The 13993-nt window shown below is 29.8% G+C and overlaps 2 protein-coding genes across 2 annotated transcripts; both read left to right on the plus strand.

Moving 5' to 3' along the window:
- The first annotated feature begins 3437 nt into the window (after positions 1-3437).
- Positions 3438-4649, plus strand: LOC129906241 (uncharacterized). The gene is made up of 2 exons (XM_055981917.1): positions 3438-4033; positions 4091-4649. Exons 1-2 carry the CDS (start codon positions 3689-3691, stop codon positions 4586-4588), a joined length of 843 nt encoding a protein of 280 aa, XP_055837892.1. The 5' UTR covers positions 3438-3688; the 3' UTR covers positions 4589-4649.
- Positions 4650-6530: 1881 nt separating this feature from the next.
- Positions 6531-7771, plus strand: LOC129906242 (uncharacterized). Its single transcript, XM_055981918.1, has 2 exons — positions 6531-7133; positions 7198-7771. The coding sequence occupies exons 1-2, from the start codon at positions 6786-6788 to the stop codon at positions 7642-7644; spliced, it is 795 nt and encodes a 264-aa protein (XP_055837893.1). The 5' UTR covers positions 6531-6785; the 3' UTR covers positions 7645-7771.
- The last annotated feature ends 6222 nt before the right edge of the window (positions 7772-13993 follow it).

The raw sequence follows: 13993 nt of genomic DNA on the forward strand, positions 1-13993 counted from the left end.
ACTTATATTTTTTCAAAAATTCTTTAAAAAAAATGGTACGTGCTAGAATTTTTCTGAAACCAGATTTTGATTCAGGAAAGTCAAATCTTTCATAATTATTTGAAAGAGAAAAAAAAAACATAAACTTTTCAGACCAGTGTAGTCGTAAAGGCGAAAGACCCCAAAAACCCAAAGCTATATCTAAAACACACCATATTATATGAAAAAAAAATTTTTAATTTGTTTAGTCTTTTTTTCTATGAAAAATATTAATAAAATTCTAACACATCCCAACATAATCTACCATGAATAATATTTAGAAAATATTTTAAAATATTACCAAGTCCAAACACAAATAAAAATATGTAGATCCCAAGAAATAAAAATTTAACTTATGAAAAATTTTTTCCGATTCCTAGAAGAAGTTGAAATTGCTTATACATAACTACCCTACACTAAGAGAAAAAAAATAGTTTTTTTGTTACTAATTGCAAAGTCACTTGATAGAATTCAATACAAATTTAGCAAACAACTATTTTTGAATAAAGAATAGTTACAAAATAGTTAAAATGAGCATTGCAATAGTCACATGCCACAACAAAATACTTGAAAAAAAAAAAATGAAAATAATTATTAAAAAGTAAAAATTGACTATGCCGTAGTAATTACGAAACTATTCCAATAGTCATTTTTAAATATTATGCTTAAAATTAGAAATAACTATTATATAGCCACATACTACAGCAAAAAAGATAAAAGTAACTGTTTTGTAGAAGCAAATTTGCCAGTGCGAGTACAAGTATCAAGTCGTGTAGTATAAAAATAGAGACTTGTTTAAAAAGAATTAAACCTGTTGTTTTTTTAAATTCGTTTTAAAAGAAAGTCTCTATTTGCGAGGAAGATCAGTGTCAAAGATCTTAAAAAAAGTAAGAAATTGCATTGGGAAATGTTGAACAAAATAAAAAATGTTTTGATTATTTTACGGCCACTACTTTAAAAAATACATCTGGGTGTAAAATTGTCAAATGTCAAAAATAAATCCAAATCCAAAATAGTTAGAACAAAATAAAAAATGTTTTGATTATTTTACGGCCATATTATTCACTACTTTAAAAAATGTCTGGGTGTAAAATTGTCAAATGTCAAAAATAAATCCAAATCCAAAATAGTTATCCCGATTTTAACTATGAAAATAGTTAAAAAAAATAGTTAAAAATTACTATTTTTTCTCTGTGTGATAGTGGCTGTGTTCCTTTGGGCTAAGCAAAGTACTTTTTAGTACTTCTGAATCCATTCAAAGACATTTTTTCTATAGAAGAAATGGAGTTGAATACAACCAGAAGTACTTAGCAGTAGATACTTTAAGATAAAGGAACACAGCTAGTGAATATCATGGATTTTAGATTTATTTTTGGCATTTCAATTTCTTTACATCCAGATGTATTTTTTAAACTAGTGAATAATAGGTTTTTTATTACCACCGGGCTTAACTGGACAAATAAAACGAAGTCGGGGCTAAGCATTTAACATGTTAAATGCAACAACACCTTAGCCCCGTGGGCTTACTTGTTTAGCCCGGAGATTTCTCTGGGCTTAACTTTTTGAACAGTTTTAAATCTGTGCTACCAAACTATTTTTTTCAAAAATTGTTTAGAATTTGTTTAAAAACGTGAAAACTCACTTTTGGAATGACAAAATGTATTTAACTAGTTTTAGTAGCATACATTTTTGTGCCTCTTTGTAAAACATACAAGAAAAATACAAGAAAAACCCGAAAGCGAAAAAATGACAACTCTAAATTTTTGTTGTGTCTGCTGTTTTCGGAACATTCAATATGCAGTGCTGCCAAGATTTCAGGTTAAGCCCAGAGGCGTTTTTTTTGTCCAGTTAAGACCGGCGGTGGTAATAAAAAACACACCTAATATGGCCGTGAATAATACTGTTCCTAATTTTAAATTTTTTAGTTAAAAATGTTTCAAGTTCGGGATTTTTCGAAATATTTATTAATGGTAGCTTAAAGGCATAACAATAACGGCCACTTTTTGCAAAAAAAAAATGAAAAAGTGAAAGCTTTCAAACGCATTTCGTGATAATTTTTCAAAAAGAAAAACTTAAAATAATGATGCAGAAAGCTTATTTTTTGGTTTCAAAAACAATTTTTGTAGTTTTTTTTTTCAAAAACAACTACTGGCAGTGGAAAGAAATAAAAAAGTGTTTACTTTTTTTAAATTTCCCACTCTTTGCAAAAAGTGGCCATTGTAGTTATACATACCTTAAAAGTAGCAAAATCAGAAATAACATTTTTGACGTTTCTTTTTTTCGTTTGTTTTTTGGATTGTGTCACTTTGAGTTTATTTTGAAAAAGAAAAGTTGTATTAGGGGTATTCACGATCCGGTGTAACAAAAAGGTGTAAAAATGCTAAATTTTGTTTTCTACTACTACAAGTACAATAGACAAATTTTTTACCATTGTATTTTATTTTTGCAATAGGGTTGGGGTATAGCAAAAGTGTAAAAGTGTACAAAAATTTTAGTCTGTATATTTGGTTGTTTTATTTTAGGAAAATGTTACACTTTTGCACTTTTACAACGATACAAGACCATTTGCATCGAATCGTGAATACCCCTATTATAAAATTTTCCCTATGAAAAATTTAAATAAGTGCTAATTTGATATGAATTAAGAATAAAGCCTCAACTACAATGACCTAAAAAGTGAAAAAGTGGGAAATTTACAAAAGTAAACATTTTTTATTACTTTCTAGCGCTATTTGTTTTTCGAAAAAAAAACTACAAAAATTGTTTTTTTTTTTAACTAAAAAATAAGCTTTCTGTATCATTATTTTTAATTTTGTGGTCATAAAAACCCTCATAAAATGAGTTTGAAAATTTTCATTTTTTGACTTTTTGCAAAATGTGGCCGTTGTAGTTATACATTAAGAAATAAAAACTAAAAAAATAAAAAATGGGAAGGTGTTCAATTGGTGGATGTAAATGCCGAAAGAAAAAAAAAATACAAATATGTATAAGAAAATATAAATTTTCGCATTGCAATGCGTGACCCTTAGTGGTGGGGAAAAAAATAAATAAAAAAAAATTAGGTTTTAGGACTATATGCAACTTTTGCAGGGGTATAGTTTTGAAATTCAAGAAAATTTAATTTCGCTCCGGTCTTTATGAATCAAAAAAGATCTAATTGTGTTTTAATTTGTAATTTGTATTTTTATTTTTTATTCTGTTATTTGGAAATGATAAGAATTTTCCTTAATTTGAAAAGGAAACATTTTTTTACTTTCACCATGTCCCCGCCATGTACTGTGAATATGTGTGAGTTCACTACATACAAACGAACACAGCCAATTTATCCAAGTTCAAATCCCGGATTTCAGCAAGCTGAACACGCCAATCAAAGAAATCAGCCATCTCTCCACTAACTACCTACAGTCTCCACTAAATATGACTTATGTCAGAACATTCAAAACAAGTCCAAAGAAATATCTTAAAACAAACTATGTTTTCTGTCGCCAATTTCATCACAGTGAATATTCGGTCATAAGTTTTAACAAAAAGTAAAATGCAGTAAAAAGGAACTAGTTGTATACATCGTTAATGTTTACAAATAGAATTCTAATCCACTAAACGAAACTAATTTCAAATTTTGTTCAAATTGATATAAATTTCAAAATAAACTTAGAAACTATCTCACACCATGTGTGATTGGAAAATGCGGCGGGAAGAAGTCGCAAGACTAATTTCTTTATACAGAGAAAGTAAATGTTTATGGGATTACAGGAGCAGCGAATATAAGCGCACTGACTTAAAGAGGGAATCTTGGCAGAATTTATCAGACATTTTTGGCAGACCAGTTGACGAAATCAAAAAGAAAGTTAAACACTTGCGTTCCTCTTATGTTAGCGAAAAGAAAAAATGTGATGAATACTTTGGAGTCTTACCATCATACCGGCCCAATCTATTTTATTATGATGATATGACTTTCTTAGATCCTATAATAGTCTTGAGGAAAATGCCAAAATTTGAAAAATTTGAAAACGCAGTATGATTAGGAACTTTGTATCTTTTTTTTTTGGTTTTAATAATTTTCTTATTTTAGGATTCATTAATTGAATTTAGCGAACAACCCATAGAAAACACTATTAGCGAACAGTATGTAACTGAAGAAGTTGTAGTGTCTCCCCCGCGTTTATCTCCTCAAAGGCCGGTTGAGTCACAACAGAAACCAATAAAAAAACATAAGCGGCTAGCTCCGTACTATACAAAGTTAAATGCTGCAGTTAACACACTTGCTGAGGCCACAAAATCCACCTCTGAGGATTCGATATACACATCGTTTGGAAGAACGATAGCACTGCAGTTAGGTCAGCTATCGCCACTGGAAGCAACCGCTGCCATGTCCGATATACATCAGATTTTATCGAAAAATGTTATAAAGTCAATGATGTCCAAAAGCAGAGGGATGTCTAGCGGGGGAATCAGAAGAGATAGTGGGGTGATAGGGCAACCAGAAACAAAATTTTCTGATTTAATAGAGACTGTGGAACACGAATTGGAGGAAGACGATGAAACAGCTGAGTTTGATGAGTCTTTATAAAAGAATTTATGTTTTTTAAGATTAAACTGTTAAATTAAAACAAAATCTAATATTATGTTTATTTATAAATATAATATAGCTATTTTTGTACTTTGCTTGAATTTATTCTGTATTGCGCACCGAAAGTCAAGCTGACATGATTGTTTTATCAGGAGGAATATAGGACGGAAGTCCGAATAAATGAGACTGCGTACACTAGAACGATTAAGTATCGGCCGATAAAAAATTTTGCTTTGCTACTCAATTGCTTTCAAAGTAAATAGTCGGCAAACTATCGCCGGACTACTTAATCAGGGGCCGAATTACAGCATACGTTCGTTTAAGTATGGTCGCTTTGTGAGGCGTTCAGAATAATAAAAGGGTCAGGTCCATTTGAAATTTGAGCATTATTTTGAACTTTGAGAAGCTTTTTCTATTGCAAAAAGTGGCCGTTGTAATTATGCGTTAATGGACAGTTAAAAAAAAAATAATTTTCTTGTCATTTTTTGCATCAGTTCGTCTTAACATTGAGTTCTGCTGATGCATTTCAATTACTTTGATATACAAAAATATTTTAGTACTTTGAAGATTAAAGTATTAAAATATTTTTTTTTTTTCATTTCGAAACATTTTCGAGTTTTTGATAATTGGAATGAACATTGATCATAGAAAAGCATCAACGGCAGAGACATTGATGACATGATTGGACATTCACAAGCAATAACATAAGTTGTAAGTGTTATTAGTACCAAATTGGAAGCTAATTCGTCCAGCCGTTTAGGATTAAGATCGATTTTAAAACGCAATGGTCACAACAATGCTTTATTTCCATGAGAAATTAACCTTATTCCATAAAGAGCCATAATTTAAACCATTATTTATAATTCTTCTTTAAAAAAGTGCACAAACATCCCAGACCGACTAAACTATCGGCCGATAAAAAGTCTGTAGTGTGCGGGGGCTCTAAAACGTTTCAACAGGTTTTGAACGGAAGAACAAAAACTAATAGGTATGTCCATTCGAATTTTATTCCGAAAATATTTTAAATTTGCAGAAATAATGGATAATAGTTAAAAAAAATAATTGTTATTCCAAACATCAGGGGTCGAATTACGGCAAACGTTCGTTAACGAATGGTTGCTATGCGTCCTTATTGTTTTCTAATAATTAAATAGAGACAGAAATAGTCAAACGTTAACGTATGATAGTAATCGTGTGCCGTAATTCGACTCCAGTTTTGATGTTTTTTAACAATTTTAAACAATTTACGAAAAAATTTATTTTGTAGCACAGATTTTAATCTGTTGAAAATGTTAAGCCCATAAAATTCTTCGGGCTAAACAACTAAGACCGACGGGCTAAGGTGTTGTTGTATTTAACATGTAAATTGCTTAGCCCAGACTGCGTTTTTTTTGTCCAGTTAAGCCTGGTACGCTGCTCGCGCTAAATTTTAGCTCCCATACAAATTATCGAAAATTTTTAGCCGAGATAAAATGGATCCCATACAAGTTATCGATAACTTGTATGGGAATTTTATCTCAGCTAAAATTTAGCGCGAGCAGCGTACCAGGCTTTAAGAGCAGTTGAAATAAAAAAACACACCTAATATAATATATAAAAAACGCCTTAAGCCTGGTACGCTGCTCGAGCTAAATTTTAGCTCCCATACAAATTATCGAAAAATTTTAGCTGGGCTAAAATGAGTCCCATACAAATTATCGATAACTTGTATGGGAAATTTTATCTTGGCTAAAATTTAGCGCGAGCAGCGTACCAGGCTTTATCTGTTAACAATTTTCTCCATTTTTTATCTTTCGAAACCAAAACCCAAACCTTGATGACCTTGTTTAAATAAAGATTTTACTGTGACCTTGGCATAATCGAACAAACCTAATTATAAAGTTCATCACACTCATGTTACAAAAATTAGTAGCATGGTGTAAACACAACCAAGAAACTCTACAAAAAACAGTCTCCTCTCGTTATCACTAAAATCCTCCCGTCTGTCATGTCAAAACATCAAAATCGAGGTATTAAAAAAATCACAAATCTATTTATTTTCTTCGCCATCGCCGTGGATAGCCATCAATTTAAAACCATATTAAAACAAATTATTTGTTGCAATTTGATGTTTGTAATGTTTATTATCAACATCATTTAACTTCCTCCACAAAAATCGTTTGTTTTTACAAAATATAACAAATAATAAACTTACATCATGAGCGAATGGAAAATGCAACGTGATGAAGTTGAAAAACTAATAAGTTACTACAAAAGGTACAAGTGTTTATGGGATTTCAGAAGCAACGAATATAAACGATACGACTTAAAAAAGTATGCTTGGCAGAAACTAGGAAAGCTTTTTGGCAAAGAAGCTAGCGAAGTCAAAAGAAAAATTAAATATCTACGCAGCGCCTATGTTGCTGAGAAGAAAAAAGTTGACGATTCCTATGGAACCAGCCGAATATACAGACCCAACTTATTTTATTATGATGATTTGAATTTCCTTGATTCAATAATTGTCTGCAGGAAAGGACCACGATTTGAAAGTTTTGAAAACTCTTCTGTACCAATAAATAACACTTTTCTTTGACTTTTTTTGAATTTAATGAAATTCATTTATCTTTTAGGATCCCATCGGCGGCGGCAGCGAGTGCAAAGAACAACCCCTTGAGAATACATTAAAAGTGCAATATGTGGGCATAGAGGATGAAGTATTTGCATCAGCTTCGCCTTCACCACCTCCATCGCCTCCCAAGAAGCCAGCTGATTCGCGTTTAAAGGTGAAAAATCAATCGAACAGACTAGCGCCATATTATTCAAAGTTGGATGCTGCAGTTACTAAACTTGCAGAGGTATCAAAATCTACCACCGAAGACTCAATATACACAGCTTTTGGTAAAACGATAGCGTTGCAATTGAGCCAGCTTCCACCTTTGGATGCAACGGCTACCATGTCCGAGATTTATCAGTCGTTATCGAAGAATATTATTAAGGCGATGCTATCGAAAAACAGACATTCTGCGGAGACAAAAGAGAGAAGTTTGGATATGGAAACAGAAAATTATCCATGTTAGTAGAATTAGTTAAATCAAGGAGTTTTCGTGTATGTATTATTATTGTTTTTGAAAACTAATATTTGCAATAGTTTTTAATAAAATTGTGAGTGTGATAAAAATATAGTAAACTGTGTTTGACTTTTATATTTAACCCTTTACCGCACAGTGGCATATACCATAATAAATATTTAAAAAAAATCTAGTTAATCCAGTCAAATAAGGGTTTAACCTCGGAATGAATGTTAGTAGAAATTTTTTTTGCTCAATATCTTCCTTTTGCCATTCTATAACATATCTCAAAAGTCTAGAAAAATCTCATGTCCGCTTGTCGCGATTTCAAGGTCAAATCGCGAAATGGAGATTTTCAAAATTAGCAAAAATAGGCTATGGTATTATATACACATATGATACATGATTTCAAGGTATTTTTTAATGCTGATTCCAAAAAATCTAAAATGAAGGCAATCTGACGTCTCTGAATAAAGTTATGCCTGTTTTTCATCTTTCAACCCATATTATTATAACAGTTGCTAACTTACTACCGAAAAACACTTAAAAGTTATGATAGCGGAACCAAATTTTGCATGAAGGTTTTAAGATACATTATCATTCAGAATCAAAACAATGCAATTCAAAAAACATTCATATCTATGACAAAATGGTATTTTTTGAGAAAAGGGGAAATTTTGGGATGTGCACTAAAAAACATCCAGGTACAATCTTGGAATTAGTGCTAATAGGCTAATTTTTTGGTTTCTATGTTTGTTTGGATATTCTATAATTTATGTCAAAAATCTAAAAAAATCTCATGCCCGCAAGTTCTAATTTTCCAGGTTAAACTAAGTTAGGTGCAGATTTAAAAAAAATAATAAGAAAACTTTAGATTCTTATATGTATACCAACATAACCCATATCATTTCAAGGTATTTTTTAACGCTGATTCCAACAAAACCCACAAACAAATCAATATGACCATCCCTGAAAAGTAATGTACCTTATTCATGTTGATCTGACACAAATATCTGAAGAGTAGTTTTTCAATTTTTTCAAATCTTCAACTTATTTTCAAACCAAGAAAATCAGGACTTGTGGACATGAGATTTTTTTAGATTTTTGAGGGTAGTTAAAGAATATCCAAACAAAGATTAAAATGAAAAAATTAGCCTTTTAGCACTTATTCCTAAGATGAACAAGAATCTTCTTTAGTGCATATCCTAAAATTTGCCCCTCCATCAAAAAATACCATTATTTCGTAGGTATATATATTTTTTGTAATGGATTGTTTTGATTTTTAATAATGATGGATTCTAAAATCTTCATGCAAAATTTGGTTCATCTACCATAACTTTAAAGGGTTTTTCGGCAGTAAGTTTGCAACTGTTATAATAATATGGGTTGACAGATGAAAAACAGGCATAACTTTTTTCAGAGACTTCAGATTGTCTTGATTTTAGATTTTTTGGAATCAGCATTAAAAAATACCTTGAAATCATGTATCATATGTGAATATAATACCACAGCCTATTTTTGCTAATTTTGAAAATCTCCATTTCGCGATTTGACCTTGAAATCGCGACAAGCGGACATGAGATTTTTCTAGACTTTTGAGATATGTTATAGAATGGCAAAAGGAAGATATTGAGCAAAAAAAATTTCTACTAACATTCATTCCGAGATTTACCCCTTTTTTCTCCTTATTTTACTGTATTAATAGTCGAGTCAAATTAGACATAAAATTTGCAAAATCTCGGAATCCAGGGAAAGTCGATGCATCTGAAAAATGAGTATAGGACTGCATTATAAAAGGGTCAAATAAGAAAGTTAAAAAAAAAAATTTCACCGCTTTCGATTACAACAGTTTTTATGGACCGTTTACTGTCATTCCGTATGCAAGCGTCAATCGGAATTGCTGTCTCATTTTAGATTTTGCTCAAACTTTGTAGGGATGTTCTCTAGGACTGTAAGGAAGCAAATCCATGATGATTTAATTTTAAGTTGCGTGGTTTCCCCGCTACCCTCATTCGAACTTTTTCAGAATGTCATTTTTATGTTATTATAACTTTCCCAAGTAACAATTTCAAACCTCGGTTACAAAATAACCAAAGTTATAAAATAACTGCAAATAACCGCGGTCATAAAGCGGCTATAAACGGGTTGTTAAAAGTCTGTGGTTAATTTTATGTTAGAAAAAAAACCCAGTATTTTCGAAGGTTTGTTCTGGGTTAAAATTATACGTAAAATAAACTTTTAAGTCATAAATTAGTTTCAAAAATTCCATTTTTAAACTAAGGAAATATTTTGGCTATTTATTTACTTTTATAAAACCCAGGTTACATTCTTGTTATTTTTTCAACCCAATTTTTTTGGTTAAATTATAACCTCAGTTTGAAGTTGGTTTTAAAATAACCAAATTTCTTCAAAAGTTTCAGAAAAGTATTTTAATAACTCGTTTTTGACACAAAGTCATAAATAAGTTTTTAAATTACTTCTAGATTTGTGTTTTAAGGGTTCAAAAATAACCAAATTTTGACTCCAAGTTTGAAGTAAGTATTTTAATAACTTTTTTTTCGCACAAAAAGTTGTTTTTAGGTTAGAATTTAACCACATCTGATCTCAAAGTTTTAAATAAGTATTATAATAACTCTTTTTTTACCCAAAAAGTTATTTATTGGTTATAAATTAACCAAATTTTATCTATAGTTTGAAACGAGTTTTTAAATTACTCACTTTAAGATGGAAGTTGTTTATTGGTTTAAAATTAACCCATTATAAATCCTAAGTTTAAAGTAAGTTTCTAATTAACTTCTTTATTTGTCTTTTATGGGCTAAAAAATAACCAAATTTTCATTACAAGTTTCAAGTAAGTATTTAAATAACTCCTTTTTTACACAAAAAGCTATTTATAGACTAGAAATTAACCAAATTTGACCTTAAGTTTGAAACGAGATTTTAAATTACTGACTTTTTACCATTAAAGTTGTTTAGTTGTTTAAAATTAACCCATTATAAATCCTAAGTTTAAAGTAAGTTTCTAATTAACTTCTTTATTTGTCTTTTATGGGCTAAAAAATAACCAGATTTTCATTACAAGTTTCAAGTAAGTATTTAAATAACTCCTTTTTTACACAAAAAGCTATTTATAGACTAGAAATTAAGCAAATTTGACCTTAAGTTTGAAACGAGATTTTAAATTACTGACTTTTTACCATTAAAGTTGTTTAGTGGTTTAAAATTAACCCATTATAAATCCTAAGTTTAAAGAAAGTTTCTAATTTACTTCTTTATTTGTCTTTTATGGGCTAAAAAATAACCAGATTTTCATTACAAGTTTCAAGTAAGTATTTAAATAACTCCTTTTTTACACAAAAAGCTATTTATAGACTAGAAATTAACCAAATTTGACCTTAAGTGTGAAACGAGATTTAAAATTACTGACTTTTTACCATGAAAGTTGTTTATTGGTTTAAAATTAACCCATTATAAATCCTAAGTTTAAAGTAAGTTTTTAAATAACTACTATAAGTACGTATAAGTTTTTAATCAACTCGTTATTTACCTTTTAACAACCCTGGTAATTTTTCAACTAAGTTCCAACCCAATTTCAACTAACCAACAACTCTCTACACATACACATTCACCATACTCGAGCGTCGCGCGTCGCCTATCATATTTTTGTCTCTCATTTTTCTCAGATCTCTCAGTATTCTTTTGTGGCTGGTGGTGACAAGTTATTGTGCGCGAAAGTTATTGTGAAAAAATATAAATTAAATTAAAAAAAATATCTATCTGTGAAAAATTATTAAGAGGTAAGTTATTTGTTTATAATTTATTTTAAATATTAAATATTGTTGTTTATGTTGAATCGGGGTTTTTTGGTCACTTCCTTTTATATGCAAATAAAAATCTTTATTTCATACTATTTTATTTTTTATTTTATTTGCATATAAAAGGAAGTGACCAAAAAAGCCCGATTCAACATAAACATTAATAGTTCAAATAATTGGTCAAATTATCATTAATTTAATTAATATTAAATATTGTTATTTGTTTATAATTTATTTTAAATATTGTTTAAAAAATAACTTCTGAGTTTGAAAAATATCTTCTGAGTTTAAAAAATAACTTCTGAGTTTAAAAAATATCTTCTGAGTTTGAAAAATAACTTCTGAGTTTGAAAAATATCTTCTGAGTTTGAAAAATAACTTCTGAGTTTGGAAAATAACTTCTGAGTTTGAAAAATAACTAATAATTGTTAGAATGGAGCTTGCAACATATCGACATGGCATCCCAGTTATCTATGGTTCAAGCTTAAAACAAAAACAAAATTTTTACGAAAAACCATTCTATTCTAAATTTTTAAGCGTTTATAAATCAAATGAAGAAGAAAATTTGCCTAATTTTTATAACATAGAAAATATTTCTCTAAATTTTTCAAAATAACTTTACCAAACACTGAATCTGTTTTTTTCCATTAGTACATTGTTAATCAAAATGTATTGTGTTGTGGAGACGCTCGAAGATGAAGGGAAGTTCGTGACGGCAGTTCCCAAAAATTGGGTCATCGATGGAACGAAGCTATTATGGCCAAAGTCCAAGAAAGATTCCATTTGCGGTCGGAAAAATTGCATCACAGCATCGGATGATTGGCAAAGCATAGCATGCAAATTAATATTTGATGACATCGGTAAGATACAAGTTTAACTAGGTACATCTTTTTTATTTTATTTTTATTAAGTTCACTTAGACCACTTTTCTCCAAGTAAAATTTTATTCGTATCTAAACTTAAAGCAGTTTATCCTGGGGGCCTATTTTTGAAAGCTTAGTTACGTTAATTTTGATACACTTTAGGTCCCCTTTCATATACTTAAAGTAATCGCGGTTATGACCTTTCAATATTTAAAAAAAAAAGTTTTTTCCTCAAGAAATTACATATTAAAGGGTAATTTCCAACCATCTCCAACATTTTTTTGGAATATACTGAACGTAGGGATAAATAAAACTCTTAAACATTAAAAAAATCCAATGTATTTTTCATATATCAGCAGCGTACTTGGCTTTAGAGCTTGACCCTAATAAAAAAAAAACACAACGAACGGTCTAATGTACACATATAGTGGAGTAACTATAAAGCTCAAAAATTGGCAATATTAGGGAACCCGGCCGAACAGCTTAGATTTTGATGATCTTTTTTTCAAAATTCGGTAATGAAAAATACTTTTAAGTCTATATATTAAAAATTGGCGGTGTTGCCGTTTTGATTTTTTAAATTTAATTGAAGATTTTTTTTTAAATTAATTTTTTTTTGAACAAAACCATTTTATTTGCTTAAATTTCATAAAACAAATGATAGCAAAAGATTCTCTTGGTTATTTAAGGACAAAAAATATAAGGGAGTAAGGGACAATCTTCCATCGTTTAAGGGGTAATAACACCTTGTAAACCACGAAATCGAGCGTCATTTTCATCAGCGTATAAAACAAAGAAGAAATATTATTTTCTTTTGGTGTTTGTTTAGTTTAATTTAGTATATTAATAGGTAACAGAATAGGTTAGTGTTAGATTTTTAAATGATGTGAAATTTTTTAAATGGTGGTGTAGTTCAGGATGATAGTAAAATCCTGTGCTCACATCGGGCGACCAACTTACTCCTACAGTTTTTAACCGATTGGGCTGAAATTTTGTGTGGAGCTTAAAAATACTATTCTCTAGTGAAGTACGTAGGATTTTTTTGAAATACTAAAAGATTTTATGGTCTTTTTTTCAACGAATTTTGTTTTTGGAATGAAATAATTTTTTCAAACTAATGCCATTTCTTTAAAAATTAATATTTCAAAAAAATCCTACGTACTTCACTAGAGAATAGTATTTTTAAGCTCCACACAAAATTTCAGCCCAATCGGTTAAAAACTGTAGGAGTAAGTTGGTCGCCCGATGGGAGCACAGGATTTTACTATCATCCTGAACTACACCACCATTTAAAAAATTTCACATCATTTAAAAATCTAACACTAACCTATTCTGTTACCTATTAATATACTTAATTAAACTAAACAAACACCAAAAGAAAATAATATTTCTTCTTTGTTTTATACGCTGATGAATATGACGCTCGATTTCGTGGTTTACAAGGTGTTATTACCCCTTAAGAGATAAATGCAATTTTCTCATAATCTGACTTCAAACACAAACAAAATATTTTGAAAACAACGGCAACACCTTCAAGCCTACAACATTTAAATATACATTTTTAAAAAGCTAGAAGCTTAGTCATATTTTTAAAATTAAAATTAAGTTAATTGAATTAAGAGCTTTTGAAAGAATGGTATCTGAACTCAGATTTTTGAAAAAAAATTACTTTTTTTATTA

The sequence above is a fragment of the Episyrphus balteatus genome, chromosome 1, assembly GCF_945859705.1.
Source record: "Episyrphus balteatus chromosome 1, idEpiBalt1.1, whole genome shotgun sequence".
NCBI classification, from domain to species: Eukaryota; Metazoa; Arthropoda; class Insecta; order Diptera; family Syrphidae; genus Episyrphus; species Episyrphus balteatus.